Source organism: Tiliqua scincoides, chromosome 16 (assembly GCF_035046505.1).
Source record: "Tiliqua scincoides isolate rTilSci1 chromosome 16, rTilSci1.hap2, whole genome shotgun sequence".
In the NCBI taxonomy this organism is placed as follows: domain Eukaryota; kingdom Metazoa; phylum Chordata; class Lepidosauria; order Squamata; family Scincidae; genus Tiliqua; species Tiliqua scincoides.
Genome location: NC_089836.1, coordinates 6,915,248 through 6,932,153, shown reverse-complemented (window position 1 = coordinate 6,932,153; position 16,906 = coordinate 6,915,248). Strand labels below are relative to the sequence as shown.

Here is a 16,906-nt window from a genome sequence, read left to right as displayed (position 1 = left end):
TGATGGATGGGCCTTGATCCTTGTTCAAGAGACCCAAATGGATGACAGGGTGGTTGGAGGTTGATCCATTAATGTGGCAGGATTTTTGTTTGTCTGGCTCCTTTCAATCTGTGGAAAAACCCAGCGCTCAGGGGCTCCGTCACTCTCCTGCAAACAAAGGACATTTCCGCCACTGCCTTCGTTGTGCGTCTGTGAGAAAACCACTCAGGCTTCCAAATATGCCCCTCTTTTAAGGGGGCGCCATACCAACCCCCTGCCAGTCGTCACTGAAAGTCCTGCAGCTCCTTGTGAGCAAAAGTGACTGGGATCAGTGCATCTTTTGAATTTTTGCCTGTCACATCACAGTTAAAAATCCTCAGGACCTACAGCCCTGCCAGAAATAACTGGTGAACCAGATAGCCGAGCTTGGTTTTTATTTGGGGGATTGGTTTGATCCTTTCCTTCGGCTGGGCAAAGTTCACTTTTTCTAAACATGGTTTGCAGCGAATGACTTATCAACCTTCAATTTTATCTGGATCCCACTTTCTCTAATCTCGAGCGAAATCAGCATCTCTGCAAGAAAACCTCTCCAGTCCTGTTTACCAGCAGGCCCAACATTTTCCATGTTGTATTCCAATAGAAGCTTTGTTTCCTCTCTCAAATAGCTGTCAAAGCCTCCAACCTCTCCCCATTGCAGTACTGGGCCTTTCCCCAGTTTCTATTTAAAATACTCCCCCCACTCTGGGGTTATGTTGTGCATCTAGGGTAATGACCTGAACTGGAAAGAGTTTGTACAGATGAATCTTGAGTTTAGATGACTTCCAGAGGGAGTTGGACAGAGTCATAGAAGGAAGAGGAAGAAGAAAGAGTGCGTAGCAGCAGCAATTGGGGTAGCAGCTGGATTGAGCCTCCATGCTCAGAGGCAGTGTAGCTTTCTCCCAGTGGCTGACAGATACTTTAAAAGCAATGTCTGAAGCAAAACAGAGCTTCATGGCAAACAGGCCAAGTCCAGGATGAGCCACATGCTGTCATGGGGCTAACGTAAGCATGATGTCGGTGTGGAATCTGTAGGTGACGGACATGTGGAGAAGAGGCAGGCATCGATTTGAACAGGGTGTGTGGTTTTAGGAGGGGGTATAAAATAGTAGATGCAGTGAAAGATTTCCTCCCATTTCTCTGTATTTAATGCATGGCTATTTTTTTCCCTTGCCCTGTTTCTCTCTGATACCCAGAAGCCTCTGTTTTTCTGCTCAACAAGTCCCTTGTTCTTCAATCTCTCCTGTTTTCCACTCCCCCCTTTTTTCTTGAATTAGTTTCCTCATCTAGTTTTGGACTCATTTCCATTTTTAGGCTTTCTGTGGACCAGTTTTCCATCCACGCTGGGATTCACCACTTATCAGTCCTGAGAAGTTTAAGCAAGCCTAGTTATTTAGATCTGCTTATTTCCTTCTCACTTGGTGGTGACCCTCCAGAGCTGATGTGGGGTCATCAGGAGCCAGCATCAGTCTCTCTGATGCTATCTGGTTGGCCACTGTGGAATGGAGGATGCAGGACCACTTGGCTCAGTTCAGCAGGGCTCTTATGCTCTCCTGACCATTGAGCCTCCATGTGCCAAGGCGGTCAGCACCAGACGATGGAGACAGTGAAGATGAACACAGCCCTCACCATCCTGTCCTGCTTGTGAACTCCCAGAGGTGTCTGGCTGCTTTTTGAACTAGATGGGTTTGGTCTGGCAAGGGAGTTGCAAGTTTTGGGGTTGCTAAACCTGGATTGTGCCTGGCAATCCTTCCGTCACTAGAGCACCGGTGCCCCCTGCCAGGGTGTGAACTCACTGAGGATGTGGAAGGGGCCAAAGGTCCACAGAGCCTCTCCAAAGGAGACCTTTCCTTGTTTGTTTAAAGCTTGCAAATATCCAGTGTGAGCCAGGGAAGGGCAACACTGGTCGTTGTACAACTGTGAGAGAAAGGGGCTGGAGCAAGCGGTCTCCTTTCTTCCTGCCTTGGCCCACGTCCTCTCCCACTGCAGGGGTTTTGGCCAGCACCGAGCTGGCTGCGGATCCATATTTAGTTTGCAAAATCCAAAACCACTCACAGCTCCAGGCAAACAGCAGAGAACAATAGTTTGGGACAGGAGGGAGAATCTCAGCTGCTGCTGACCTGTTTCGTAATCCAGCCCAGTGGGGGAGAGTGGGGGTGGCATTTGCTAGTGTGGTCCAACCCTGTGTTATCTTGCCAGCCCAGCCAATAAATAGCAACTTGGCCTCGTTTTGGGCTTGCAGTAGTTTCTGGACAAGTTCAGCACAGAGCGGTCAACGGCAGACAGAGCATCAAACATGCGGACGCCGTTTTTCAGTGTTCTGGGCCTGGCCATCCTCTGCCTGTTCCAGACTCAGGCTGAGGTGCCTGTTCAGCCTGGCTTCCAGCAAGATCAGGTAACCACACCTGTGGCTCTTGTCTCTCACCCAGAGGCGAGGAACCACATTGATGATGTTTGCTAGATGCTCTAAGCTGGCCACTTGCATCCCTGGTCTGTATTAGAACGGTTGAGGGATCTGTTAGGGGGAAGGCAGAGCCCCTTTGTGAGACCTTAGTAGCTGGCTCAGATGAGTTTTGTTCAACCTGAGTGGCGAGGCAGCCACTCTGACCATTGCAAGAGGTATTTTTTGAGTTGGATGCGCAGAGCAGAATGAGAGAGCCATCTATGGCTCTGTTCCAGAGCTGAGCTATACTGCTGTAAACTGGCAGAGGATTCAGTTTTCTCCTGGGCACCCAGGTAGGGGGATTGGAGGGGATTTCTGGTGCCACCTGACAGCTGCAGCACATCAATGCTGTGGGTTTCTCTCTTCCATTCAATCTACTTGGAGGGTAAAAGGTCAACTTCCTAGCTGTGTCTATCAAGGCCAGGAGAGGCAGCAGAATTGGCTGAGAAAATCCATCAAGACCTTGATATGTGTGTGCAGATGGGAGTCAATGGACTGTGTGTGTGATTCAGGAAGGGTATGAGAATTGGGAAGCAGGGTGCCTTCCCCAGCATCCCACCCAGGACCAGATTCTAGGACCAAGTAGTAGCTACTGGGATGATCTTTCTCTCTGAACTGGTGTTTGCAGTTTGCAGGGACCTGGTTCAGCATCGGCTTCGCCTCCAACTCCCAGTGGTTCAAGGAGAAAAAGTCGGAGATGAAGATGTGCACCACCGTGGTCACGCCCTTGGAAGACGGAAACTTAGATGTCACCTCCACCTATCCCAAGTGAGGTGGTGCTGGAGATGGGGGCGGTGCCTGGGCGCAAGGCACCACACCTGTTGGGGTCAGCCACTGGCAGTCCTGGGGCTTGTGCTGCCCTGGGGCCCTCCCTTGATCTGCCACCCTCCCACCCCTATGTGGACATCACCGCAATTACTTCTGGGGGTTGGTCTCCTCTTCTGCTTTTTCTTTTACAGTGGAAGAAGGCAGGCAGCCCTGGAGCAGGAGCTTTCCTGCACTGCCCCCCTGCTGTAAAACCCCTGCTATAAAAAAAAAAAAAGCAGAGGAGGCATAGGGTGTCTCCCAGAGTGGCACAATGAAGGGGGCGCAAACAAGGGTGGGGGAAGCAATTTTGCCGCCCTTCCTGCATGGCACATGGGGACATTTCCCCACCTTGATACCCCCAGGTACACCAATGGGGCCAGCTTCTCATGCCTGCTATGTGACTCTGAATTGGTGGCCAATTGCGTTTTTTTCCTATGTGGTTCTGAGGTCATCCTCTGAGGCCCTGGTTCAGGGGCCTGGCCCATCAGAGGGTCTACGAGCATCCTTCAAGTGCAAGGACCGTTTGGTCTGATGCTTTGGAATGTCCACAAGGGATGACACCTGAAACACTCACTGAGGGAACTGAGTGCACTGTGGCAAAGGCCATTGTTAGGAGACCGAACCGTCACTTTCATATTTGTCCAGTCCTTTCTTGGAGAATGTGCAGCAGAGATCTTCTGTGCCATGGGGAACCCACACTCCTGCCCCAGTAGGTTGAGACAGCTCCCTATTTCCCACTGCTATGGGGCGGGAGAAATATCCTGCCTGTAAGTTTGTAAAGCTGTGGGAGCGTCCCTCACTGTCCCATTACGTGATACTTTTTGCACCTTGCTCTCACTGCTGCAGGCTCGACCACTGTGAGACCAGAAAGAGCATTTTCGTCCGGACCGGGCAGCCTGGCAGATTCAACTACGCCAGCAAACGTAAGTGACAAGGGAGCACAAGCCCTCCTGGGACAAGGACAAGGGAGCACAAGCTCTCCTGGGGCTGTGCTGATGCTGGTGGAGAACAGCAGATCTCATCACTGGGCCAGGGAGACCAACATCCGTTTGGTAAAATACAATGGCACCATTTGCCTTAATCTTTTCTATCTGTCTCTGAATGGCATCCAGAACATTCTGCCCCAACTGTCCAGGAAAACAGGTTCAAGCAGCTGATGCTGCCAAGAAAAGAGACATTACCAGTGCCCAGGGCGCTGGGTGTAAAATGCAGAGGAGCTGATCGAGATGGTCCCAGGGACTCCCCATGGCCTGCAGCAGGCTGGGAGACCACCTGCCTTGCGTGCAGAAGGTCCCAGGTTCACCCTTCATCATTAGAACTTCAGAAGAGCTGGATCAGGCTAAAGACCCACCTAGTTCAGCTTCTTGCATCTCAAAGGAGCCCACCAGATGCCTCGGGGCCACAAGAGACCTGCATCCGGTTGCCACTCCCTTGCATCTAGCATTCAGACAGCCTACTCCTAGAACCAGCAGGTTGCACAAACCCCTTGTGGTTTGTCACCTGCTTTATCTCCCTTTATTTACACAAGCTTAGGAGCTCAGCTCCTTGCAGTACAGTTAGTAGCTGTCTTGCAAACTGCAGGTGAGCTGAGATCTTTGCAGGGCAATTAGCAGCTACAGTATCTAATTTTTGAACAGCCTTAGGGCTTGAGGCAATTAGTTATCTGATTTTTACATCACCCTTCAGTGACCCACCAAAAACCAGGTTGTGTCCCACCAGTGGGTCCTGACAATTTGAGAACCACTGATTATTTGGGTTTTTTCATCAAGTGATCACACCACTTAATTCTAAACTGAACTGATTGAATAATTGACTCGGTTAAAAGGCAGATGGCCCTCCCCAAACATACAGACATTCCTTCATCAGATGATCAAAAGAAATGGCCAATACTTTGTCAGTGAAAAGGAGGAGGGGGAGCCTTCCTTGCTGAGTAAGTGTGAAAGGAAGCAGCAGGTGAGAGAGTCAGTTTCTAGAAGTGTCTTGTGAGGAACACAAGCTGGGAATAAAATCACACAATCCCTTTCTGGGCACCAACGTCTGTCCAATTCTCTTTGTCTGCTGACCTCTGAGGCACAGGAATCCAACATGTTGTCACTGTGGTGGAGACCAACTACAGCGAGTATGCCATGCTGCTTGTCAAGAAAGCAAACGACCCAGATGCTGCCATGGTGACACTGTATGGTAAGTATGTGCTTTTGCCCCCCCCCGGGGGGAGCAGCCCTCCTCTCCCCACCATGGCTCCCCTCCGCCTACTAGAGGTGCAGTCCATCTTGGTGACACAGAACTGGGAGAATCAGTTATTTCTAGCCTGTGGGTTGCACAGCGGAGAGAGAGGTCAAGCTCTGAGATTGCCCGTGAGTGACAGTCAAGCACAGTTAGGTAAAAGGGAGAAAGGTCCCCCCTCCAAGCCTCAATGTGGTTGGTGTTGGAGGACACAGGGCTGTTCCCTGCTGTGGTGGGTCCTGGGGCAGGGGTGAGGGTGAGTTGGGGCTCACAGTTCTGTACCACTAGAAACTGACATAAGAATTCATATGAACCTCCGCTGCTACTGGAATTTCACGTTCTGCTGCCCAGGTAGCCTGCTCCTTAGAGCTGTTTGGCAGAATATCACACAAGACTTCCTCCCCCCCCCTCCAATGCAGCCACAGCAACTCCCCAAGTCCCTTTAGCCTGCCCTGCTCCTGTTGAGAGATGCCCTTCTCTCTTCCTTCTTTCTCAACTACTCCCTGTTTTCTGGTTGCAGGAAGAAGCAAGGAGCTGAGGCCTGAACTGCTGGAAAAGTTCACCCAGCTGGCCTTGGCAGAGGAACTCACCAATGACGACATCCTCATCTTGCCCAGGACTGGTAAGAGCCAACGGGAGATCAAGGCCGTCTTCGCAGTGGGTGGGGGAGCGAGAAGCTGGATCAGGCTTGTGGCTCCCTGTGAGCTTCTTCTTGATCTCCCTGGTGAACCAAAGAACCAGAGGACATAAATGTAGGGGCTCCCCACCTCAATTCATAATAAACAGTAATGATTGAAATGTATTTTTATTGCATGATATGAAATGCCTGTGGCTTTCACCCAGGCACCTGCACCCCAAAAAGTCCAAGCTTCTCCCTCAAGCAGTTTACAGTCAAAATAATGTGTTTTTTATTCTATTGTCAGCCAGGGTTATCCCCCAAAGTGTACAATTTAAAGCCATGGTGTAGGCTTCCTCATGAGGAAGCTGCCTGAACCATTTACTAAAGAGCCTATACTATATCTCCAAAACTAGACATGATCGGATGCCATTTTTGGAATCGGCACCCCAAATATACCCAGGAATTGGTGTAACGTTTACACCAAGGAAACAAAATGTGTGTTGGCCTGTGTAATCATGGTCTGAGTGCTATGGGAAGAGTGTAGGTGAACCAGTGATTAAGGCTACAATTCTATCCACACTTTCCTGGGAGTAAACCCCATTGACAATAATGGGACTGGCTTCTGAGTAAATATGCATAGGATTGGGCTCTCAGCCCATTCCCTTTCATCTTCCTCAGTAAAGTTACATGCACTTGTCTATCAGGGCTGGAGTGGATGGCGTTTGGGTTCCTTAGTTCCAGTGCGGTGGTTCTAGAGCCTTGGGCAAGGTCAGGATTCTGTCACAGGGCACAACCTCTTGAGCTGGCCACCACCGGAGTGACTTTTGGGCTCCTGCTGTATACTGACCTTCCTTGTTTTCCTCTCTCAACAGATCAGTGTATGGAGGAAACCGTGTAGGTGAGACTTGAAGGTTTCTCTGCCAGGCAGACCTTTTTCATGTATAGAATTTGCAAAATGGGAGATCAGATCTGCCTCGGAAGACCACCACCCTTGGACCTGGAGGTCCCACAGTGCTTCACAAGTAGGGCAATAAGGACAGGCTCCTCCCTGTTGCTTGTTTCTAGCCTCTGTACATGAGAGCTGTATTTACCCATCAGTGCAAATACCTGTGCTATACATTATATTGTATATAATTGATACAATCCTTTAAAAAAGACAATTACCTGGGTGATCAGTCCCAGGGCTTCCATTACAGTGCTGCATTGCTTGAGTGTTTCCCCACCAAGATAAGAGAGCTAAGCAGAGCAAACTCCCAGCGTGCTTGTGCTGAATCTAGTGGCGGGTGGTGGCTGGGATTGTATTCAGAGTACAGAAATCTTTAGCACCATTTCTCCTTCTTCCTTTTCAAGCTGCCAGACTGACACTCTGGTCTCATCTCGAGAGAGGAAGCTGCCTTCTCACCTGCAACCCCCTGGATTCTCCCTGCACTCAGATTAGCAGCCGGTTTAGTGAAACCCTGCACCGGAAACCCACACGTGTAACAGCCTCTCTTGATGTGCAATAAAAAGTGTAGCAGAAGTTGCTGCCTCTGCTCTATCTTTGGGGGGTGGGTTCTTAGCTAGTGGGCTCCATATCCTGAGCCCAGTGTTTCCCAAGCTGTGGGTTGGGAGCCCAGCACTTCTCAAATTGTGGGTTGGGTCGTGAGCCAATTTCAGGTGGGTTGCGCAGCATCTAGCTCAGTTGCCATTGAAACTGCAGAGCTGAAAATACAAGGTGCAGAGCTGCTGGGCAGGGCAGGGTGGGTTCCTGGTGGGAGAGAGGCCTGGTGCTTTGCCCTGAATAGATGGGAAGATGGGACACTGGAAGGGGGGAGCGCTGTGTGGTTGGAGAAGGATCCAAGTCTGTCTTCTGCTTTGACCTCCAAGCTGGAATGCTTGAATTTTGAGATGTCAAATAACATCACAAGTGCACTGTGTAATGGGACATAAGAACAGCCCCGCTGGATCAGGCCATAGGCCCATCTAGTCCAGCTTCCTGTATCTCACAGCGGCCCACCAAATGCCCCAGGGAGCACACCAGATCACAAGAGACCTCATCCTGGTGCCCTCCCTTGCATCTGGCATTCTGACACAACCCATTTCTAAAATCAGGAGGTTGCGCATACACATCATGGCTTGTAAATCGTAATGGATTTTTCCTCCAGAAACTTGTCCAATCCCCTTTTAAAGGCGTCTAGGCTAGACGCCAGCACCACATCCTGTGGCAAGGAGTTCCACAGACCGACCACACGCTGAGTAAAGAAATATTTTCTTTTGTCTGTTCTAACTCGCCCAACACTCAATTTGAGTGGATGTCCCCTGGTTCTGGTGTTATGTGAGAGTGTAAAGAGCATCTCCCTATCCACTCTGTCCATCCCCTGCATAATTTTGTATGTCTCAATCATGTCCCCCCTCAGGCGTCTCTTTTCTAGGCTGAAGAGGCCCAAACGCTGTAGCCTTTCCTCATAAGGAAGGTGCCCCAGCCCTTTGGCTGATCATGGCTTAGGCATGAAGCCTAAATTGATGATGTCACTTCCGGCCAGGACATCACCACCAAGTTAATGTCATTACTTTCAGTGCAGCCCGACAGTTTGTCATTCTAAAAGTGGGTCCTGGTGCTAAAAAGTTTGAGAATCACTGAATATACAATTAAGAATGATAAATGCAGATGGATTATGCAAAATGCAGAAGGCACTTGTTCATCTTTCCTATAGAAAAGCCTCCTGTGCCACGTGTACTAAGTGACGGGCAAATGCTCAACAGGTGCACCCCCTAATCACCATATGTCTGACTTGGAAGGGAAAATACACACTGAATTTCAGCAGCTTCTCAAGACAGAGCCAGCGCCAAAAAAAAAAAAAAAAAAAAGACATGGGGGTACCATGGGGGATAGGGGCAGGGGGGCACGTGCCCCCTAAACAAGTAAGGCAGCTTCCTGTGTTTGGAATGGAAGCATTATTGGGAAATAATTTTTCCCCCAGTGATCTAACATGTGAGACAAATTTCATTCCCATCCCACCTGAAAAGCCCCTTCTGTGTCCCCCCTCCCCAGTATATAGTAGTTTTCTTTTATTACTGCTGCCACTAGGAAAAGGTGGAGGAAAACCTGGGCCACCGGGGGGGGGGGTGCCCAGTCAAGACTTTGTCTCAGGGCTGTTGGCACCCGAATGTCGACACCATTCCTTGGCCCTGCCACGCCACTATCTGAGGAGTGCAGCTTTTTCTCACCCAGGGCCTGCAAAGGCCAGGAAAAGCTGCCCTTCTTCACCTCCCCCCACAGCTCGATTCAGACAGGAGCTGGCGACCCAAAGGAAAGATGTTTGTTTTCATGTTCCTCCCTCCTGGTGGCTTGGCTTGCTCAGAAGGAAGGACCTTGCAAGGGGATTTAGATAAGGCGGGATCGCCTTGCAGTCCTTCCCGCCTCTCCTGATTGCAGGGCTCTGCCTTCTGGCACAAGGAGGTGCACAGCGTTCCAGGCCACCTTGGCCAAAGTGCCCGCTCCAGGCCACCTTGTTCAGGCCAGGATGGCTCAGCAGAATAGATAGTCCAAGTGGCTGTTTGGGGGGGGGGGAGGCAGCATTTCAGCGGCTCCAGACCAGACCAGCTGGAAAATCCCCTCAATAGAGAAGCAAAGTGTCCTCAGGTGTCCTCAATGGCAAGTGTCCTCAAGGAGGGGAATGCACTCCCCCCCCCCATTCAGAAAAGAAGCAGTGTAGACAGCAACATAGCTTGACCCAGCTTTGCGTCAAAGCCATCCATTTCATGGTGCTGGTCTTTCTTGTTTGCTTGTGCCAAGGGGCCCATTCTTGCCTAGCTGCAGCTTAGCTTAGCAATTAACAGCTGGTACGTCACCCGACACCACCAGCCCAGATAGCAAAAGCCTCTCTTGCCCAAAGTGTTGCATAAGCAGTGGGTCCAGGATGGGGTGGGAGGGGGGTGCGTTTTGAGGTGGTCCCACCCATTGAACCCTCCAAGCAGAGAGATATAAAGCTGGGCACCTCCGAGGCGCTGGTATTGTGTTCTGGCTGCACAACTGGTTTTCTGTTGGTTTGCGAGGAGCCAAAGGGGTGAAACGCAAGAATGAAGGCTGTGCTACTGGGCTTTGTGGTGCTCCTATTCTGGGTGTTCTGCGTTCAGGCTGAAGTTGTGGTGCAGCCAGATTTTGACATCCAGAAGGTACGGACCAGGGATGCTAAAGGAAGGGGGGATCTTTTTGGGGGGATGCTTTGGTTGCAGGCCTGGACAAAGTCTTGCTATATCACCTCTTAGCCATTAGAAGATCACGTTCATTACTCCCCTTGGTCAACTCTTTGTATGGTCTAAATAATCCCACGTCTAATTAGTTTGAAAAAAAGTTAGACAAAGATGGAGAGGTTAAATCTATCAGCCACAAGAACAATGGAACCTCCAAGTTTAGAGACAGTCTACCTCTGAGCATAAGACGCTGGGGACAAACAGAAGAATGCCCTTATGTTTGTGTTGCTTCTGGTTGGCCACTGTTGGTCTGGGCCAGCGGCCTAGCCTAACCAGACTATTCTAGAGAATTTCTTAATAGCTTTTGGGCTGGTTGAATTTTTCTTTCTCTTTTTAACGGGGTATCTAAATAAGGCTTTGCATGTCTTCCACTCCAAGAGCACCAAAATGCCGGGAGCGATGCAGATTGCGAAGCATCGTGAACGAATGTAGAAATTTAGAAGGCAGACCAGCGGAGGAGGGTGGCTTCTGCCTGGGATGGTGCTGAGTCTCACCAACCGTGACCTCTCCAGTTTGCAGGGACGTGGCAGATTGTGGGTGGCATCTCCAACTGCCCTGTGTTCCAGGGCATGAAGGAAATCATGAAAACATCTGCCGCTATTGTAAAGCCCCTTCCAAATGGCGACCTGGAGATAACGACTGGCTTCCCTTTGTAAGTATCTGTTGTAATTTTTTTTTTTGGCCTTAAGGGATTTTTTCATACAGAGGCCCTTGGATATTAAGGGTAAGCCAAAATGGTATGTTTATGTTTGGGGGGGGGGGTTCCATATCATGGACAATTGAAGTGAAGTACGACACCCCCCCCCCACCAAGGCTTTCTGGTAATAATGTGCAGGGGCTGTGGAAAAAGAGCAAGGATGCTCCCCAATTCAAAATGAGGCAGGAAGAGATGCTCTTAATCCAATTTGGCTTTGTGATGTTGTTTCATTGTCGAATCTGATTGGCGAATGAAGCTTGATTGGCAGGAGTCATGTAGCCAGAAAGCTGAGGAGTCTTCTTTAAAAAATGTGGCCAAGAAATTGCCAAGGTGGGGAGCCCTGCAAAATGGTGCAGTTAACAGCAAGGTTTGGTGGATGGTCTTTGGAGGACATCTCGGCCCCTTCAAAACTCCTTATGCATTGAAAACAGACACTCATGAACATGAAAATTCTGCCCAGAGCAAGTATATATAGATGAAATTCCCCCTTGATTTACAGTTTGATTTTTTTTTTCCTGTGTGATCAGGCATGTGGATGGGACGATCCTGGTGACGTGATCCACTTGAACTTCCAAAGGAAGTTTCAAAAAGTCTACCTCTGATTAACATGTGCTTGGGGGTGGCCCTGCTTGTCAATGTATTCAGTTCTCATTATGCTTTGCCCCTGAGATGCTGTAGTCCAGCTTTTCTTCCCTGACAGTTTATTTTGGGTTTTTTTTTTTTCCAGCCCTGAAGAATGCAAGAAGATGGTGATATATTTTACAAAGACTGACCAACCTGGACACTTCTCCAATAAGGACAGTCAGTGGCTTTCTGCAAACAGAATGTTTCTGTGTTTTGCTTAATTTGGCCATCTCAGGCTGAGACAGTGGGGGTTCGGGTCTGGAGGCAGTCCCATAATTGGACATTTTGTGGTACTGAGTGGTCCAGAGGGAGGGGAGAATCCTTGCTGAACAGCCAGAACATAAAAGCAGCCTGCTAAAGTCATTTTAAGTTATTTACATGGTGTTAAATATTCATAAATTATGTAGTTTTATAAAACTGCAAAACAGGGAATGAGAGAGGGCTGGTTGTCCCTCTTGCCTTTTCAGCCCTTGACCGGAATGCTGGAAAGTGGGGGCCAGCTAGTAAAGAGGAATTGGGCAAAATCCTGCCTGTGGGTTTTGCCTTGTAACTGCCTGAGCGAAAGGGGCTAGAGACTTGCTTGGTTTTTAACTGAAGCTGAACAATCCGTTAAGTGGACTATGCCTAGGACAGGGGCAGGCCTCTTTCAGGTCACAAGCCAGAGCCAACCAGGGTTCTCTTTTTCCTTGTGCAGAGATGGCCACCAGGGACATGCGTGTGATGGAAACAGACTACATCAATTTTGCCTTCGTCTATACCTTCAAGGTGCCCCTGGACAAGACGGAGGCGAGCAGTACCACCATCCAGTTGTACAGTAAGTGACTTGTCTGTGTGCAGGAGAGATCATGATGGAGGCAACAGTGTGGCTCAGAGCCTTCATCTTGCTTCCTGTAAGGTGTCAGTATGGGCATATCCTTGAACTGATTATAGGAGATTGGGCTCTAGTGAGTGCTCCACAGCGTCACGTTCTGGAAATGAAACCATCTGGGCCAAGGGAAGCAAGTGGCCTGGCAAAAGCTATTTTAGTACTAAGAACCTGAGCAGGACTGGGACACCATCTCCTGTTCCCTGAGGAGGGACACCAGATGCCTCCCCCTTGACCTTGTGGTGCTCTAGTCCAGTGTTCTTCAAGCTTTTCCATTCCTGTAAGTTGCTGCGACCCCACAACTAAGGCTTAGCGACCCTGTTGGGGTCCCGACCCCAAGGTTGAAGAACACGGTTCTAATCTGATTCTCTCAGACTGATTCTATGCCTAGCCAGTTCCAGCCAACTCACAGGGGATCAGAGGAGTATAATGGTATCTGGAAAGCTAAGGCCATGGATAAGTACAGCTCGTGAGTTTAAAAGGATGAGGAAACTATTTTGCATTGAAGTTTGCTTATAACTGCTTGCTTCCATTTTTGGCAAGATCTGTACCTGGGTCCTGCCAAAACCATGTTTCAAACCTGCTTACTTTGAAACTTTTCTCCTTTTGCTTTATCTGCCCCCCCCCCGCCGCCGTTATATATAAAATAAACTCTGTTTTAATTTATCACCTCTCTGAGGTTTGTTGAGCTCTGCCCCAGTCCTAATGCACCCTATGCTCTTTGCTACAATCTAGATGGGTCAATTTTCCACTAACTAGGATGGAGGCTTCCAAGGAAGCCCCAGCCTTGTCCAGGTAATGAAATTCATCCATCTTGGCCCTGGCATAGGGGCAGATCAGTGAAAGCACGAGACACTAGTTTCAAGGTTATCTCCTCAGAATCATCTGCCTGAAGCAATCGCTTCCCAAGATTTGTTTCCTACACTATCTCCTCTGTGAAGATTGGAGGTTGCAAAGTCCCACTGCATGTGTGTGAATGCATGTTTATTCTGATCACCTCCAAATCTAGCCAGGACTTCAGATGCAAGCCCAGAAGTGTTGGAGAAATTCAAGAAGCATTATCATGATGTGGGACTCACGGATGACCTGATGATTATGCTGCCCAAATCTGGTGAGTGTGCCCAGATCTCATTTCTGGTTTAGCGTAGTTCCATGTTTTGAATTTAGCAACACTAGTCAACTCAGAAGTCCCAAGGTGTTCTAAGGGGCTTACTCCCACCTAAGTTAATACAGGATCCAAGTCCTTAGCATCAAGCCCGCTAGCGTTGGATGAGGAGTCTCTAGTCACAGCAGTGCTTGCCAGCACTCACAGATCTTTCTTTTCATTACAGATAAATGTCTCAAGGCTCTCAGGTGAGTTGGTCTTGTGAAAACAGGGGGTGCTTGCTGTATCTGGAGGACTGGAGTTGGAGGGTCTAGAGTCACCTGTGCAGTCCTTTGGTCTTTATGAAAACGTAAGAATGGTCTTGCAAGATCAGGATAGCTGCCTCTCTTGTGCAGCGTTCTGCTTTTCACAGTGATCAGTCAGGTGTTTCCAAGAAGCTCACTCCGGTGCTCATCCCTGCTGTTCTTTTGTAGCGACTGAGGAGGGCCTGATCCACCAGGAGCCAAAGGCCCCACTGCAGAAGCACCAAGGATCTGGAAATGGGTGCTGCTGATCACATTCCCTCTCCTTCCCCAGCTCCAATGTTCCTTCTCTACTGCCTCTGGAACTTGAGCTCATCCCCTGCCCTCACGGCAATGTCCTTGCTCAATAAATAACTTTAAAACCTATTTCTTTAAGCTCTGCCTTTCTGTTTTGTTTTGTTTTTGTGTGTGTGTGTGGGGGGGGGGAGTTTTTCCTCTCTGGGTAAGAGTATCACAAAATCATTTCATTGAGAAAGCTCCAACAGCAAGTTCTGTTTCCCTATATTTTATTTAGATCCCATTTTATCTTCCTAATGGGCATTCAAAGTGGCTTCTAAACACAATAAAAAACTACACTATGAAAATATAAAATAAAAACATTAACAACTCCTAAAAACCAATACGGAACCTTAAAATCTCATTAAAAGCCAAGAGCAATTAGATTAAAAGAAAACAGAAAACTAGCAGTAGACAATTAAAAAATGCAAGACCATAAAACTAATCACCATAAAAACCCTCAATACCCATATTAAACACGAAACTTAGTTAGTATAGTTAGTATAAAAAGACATGAGTTTAAGCCCCGCTGGAAAACTTCTAAGGAGGGAGCAGAACATAAACTGAGACTAAATTAACAGGAACCTTGTAGATGATGAGTAAATGCAAATGGCCTGATTTCCAAAGAAAGGAGGCCAAAACGCAGAGTTCCAATATCTAAGCCATGATTGCCATCTAAAGGCCACTTCAGGTCTCGTATTTCCAGTCTGCTGCTTGAAAAGGTTTATTATTATTAAACCATAAACGGGTTTGGAATAAGTGCGACAGCCTGGAGCTCCCAGCTGCACTAAACGCACAGGTGGCGCGTGAAAGAGCCACAGTGCAGATTTTTGCAACTGCACTCCTGAGAATTCAAAGTGGACAAGAGGCAGTCCAGGGACTGCCATTACAAAGCCAAGGCTGGTAGGAGCAGCTGCTCCACAGATCTGACTTTGCAGCTATAGAAGGTGTGGAAAGACCCTGTCACCAATCATGTCAGTTTCACTGTGCTGCCAACCCTTCTAAAACAAAGATATGAAGTTTATTAGTCAGTGACAGGGATGAATGTAACAAAATAAGGGTACTGAAGGGTTAGGAGGCCACCGAGGGCTCTGAGACCAGAAGCATTTCCAAAATCTCAGAAATGAACCGGAAGCCTGTGAAGGAATTTAAGGAGAGGTTGGTGTGATATTATTGGAGTGACAAGAGAAGTGAATGGCCTTAGCAGCAGAATACTGGAGAGCAGTGTAGGGGTTCAGGCAGGCCCACAGAAGATGAGAGAGGGCTTTATACTGTCAGACCACTAGTCCACCATTCCCAGCACTATTTCCTCTGACTGGCAGAAGCTCTCCAGGGCCTGTGGCAGAGGGAGAGATCCCTGCACCAGCCTTGCAACCCAAGATTCTTCAGCTGGAGATGGAACCTGGGAGTCAATGCATAAAAACCTTGCATTCTAATGTTAAGAACATAAGAACAGCCCCACTGGATCAGGCCATAGGCCCATCTAGTCCAGCTTCCTGTATCTCACAGCAGCCCACCAAATGCCCCAGGGAGCACACCAGATAACAAGAGACCTCATCCTGGTGCCCTCCCTTGCATCTGGCATTCTGACGTAGCCCATTTCTAAAATCAGGAGGTTGCACATACACATCATGGCTTGTACCCTGTAATGGATTTTTCCTCCAGAAACTTGTCCAATCCCCTTTTAAAGGCATCCAGGCCAGATGCCATCACCACATCCTGCGGCAAGGAGTTCCACAGACCGACCACACGCCGAGTAAAGAAATATTTTCCTCCCAACACTCAATTTTAGTGGATGTCCCCTGGTTCTGGTGTTATGTGAGAGTGTAAAGAGCATCTCTCTATCCACTTTATCCTTCCCATGCATAATTTTGTATGTTGTGCAAATAATGTTGTGCTATGGTCTACCCCATCTATGGGTGGACAGAGTCTGACCAATAGTATCTCTTGCCCGGTACTGTCCACCAACTGGAAGTAGCTCTCAAAGAGGTCTTTCCCATTATATACATCTTGGGATTCCCAGGGTCTGCACCCAAGACCACCTCCATGCTGAACAATGGATGTTCACCATATGAAGCTGCAATTGGCAGTATGAGGCCTCCAAGATTGACTGGGCCTGGTCTAAACACAAGCTTTTTGCCTTCCTTTCCTTGATAGGAAGTAGGATCTGCCAACCCCCCTTGAGAGTTTTCACTTATCTTGCAGAAACATATCTGACTTCCCTTGAAAGCTCTCGAATCCTTCAAAGTTTGAGATCTGGGAAGCCTAGCTGGAGGGTGGAGTAAGCAACAAGGGTATTTTTGCCCTTGGTGTAACATGTAGACCCTGTGGGAGAGATCGTGTTGGCTTGGGGTTGCTAGGTCTCAGGTTCTCAGCCCAAGCCTCAGCCTGCCACATGTCATGGACAGCGTGAGACTTAGGATTCAGAGGGTCACCTCCACACCCTCACCACCCCCTTCCATTTCAACTTCAGTTCGTGCTGCAGCTCCGTCTCCTCCAAGCGGCCCGGAAGGGCAGAAGGAGAAGCAGCTGGTGAAGTGATACGGTGGAAGTTTTAAAACACAACTTTGGGGAAAAGCAGTTAGCAGACTGCAAAAGCTGGGGAAATCCTCTATTTTAAAAAATTAGGATCCCCTTGTTCCCCTTTTTGTTTTTCCCATTCCTTGGCTTTGAGGTTCCACCTTGGCTCCCCACCTT

The 16,906-nt window shown here is 48.7% G+C and overlaps 2 protein-coding genes across 2 annotated transcripts; both read left to right on the top strand.

Annotated features, from left to right (window-relative positions):
• The first annotated feature begins 2,311 nt into the window (after positions 1 to 2,311).
• LOC136635645 (lipocalin-like) lies at positions 2,312 to 7,005 on the top strand. The gene is made up of 6 exons (XM_066610895.1): positions 2,312 to 2,410; positions 3,087 to 3,226; positions 4,112 to 4,188; positions 5,336 to 5,446; positions 6,009 to 6,149; positions 6,980 to 7,005. The coding sequence occupies exons 1-6, from the start codon at positions 2,312 to 2,314 to the stop codon at positions 7,003 to 7,005; spliced, it is 594 nt and encodes a 197-aa protein (XP_066466992.1).
• Positions 7,006 to 10,166: 3,161 nt separating this feature from the next.
• On the top strand, positions 10,167 to 13,669 carry LCN15 (lipocalin 15). The gene is made up of 5 exons (XM_066610894.1): positions 10,167 to 10,262; positions 10,853 to 10,992; positions 11,765 to 11,838; positions 12,356 to 12,475; positions 13,536 to 13,669. The coding sequence occupies exons 1-5, from the start codon at positions 10,167 to 10,169 to the stop codon at positions 13,667 to 13,669; spliced, it is 564 nt and encodes a 187-aa protein (XP_066466991.1).
• Positions 13,670 to 16,906: the final 3,237 nt, after the last annotated feature.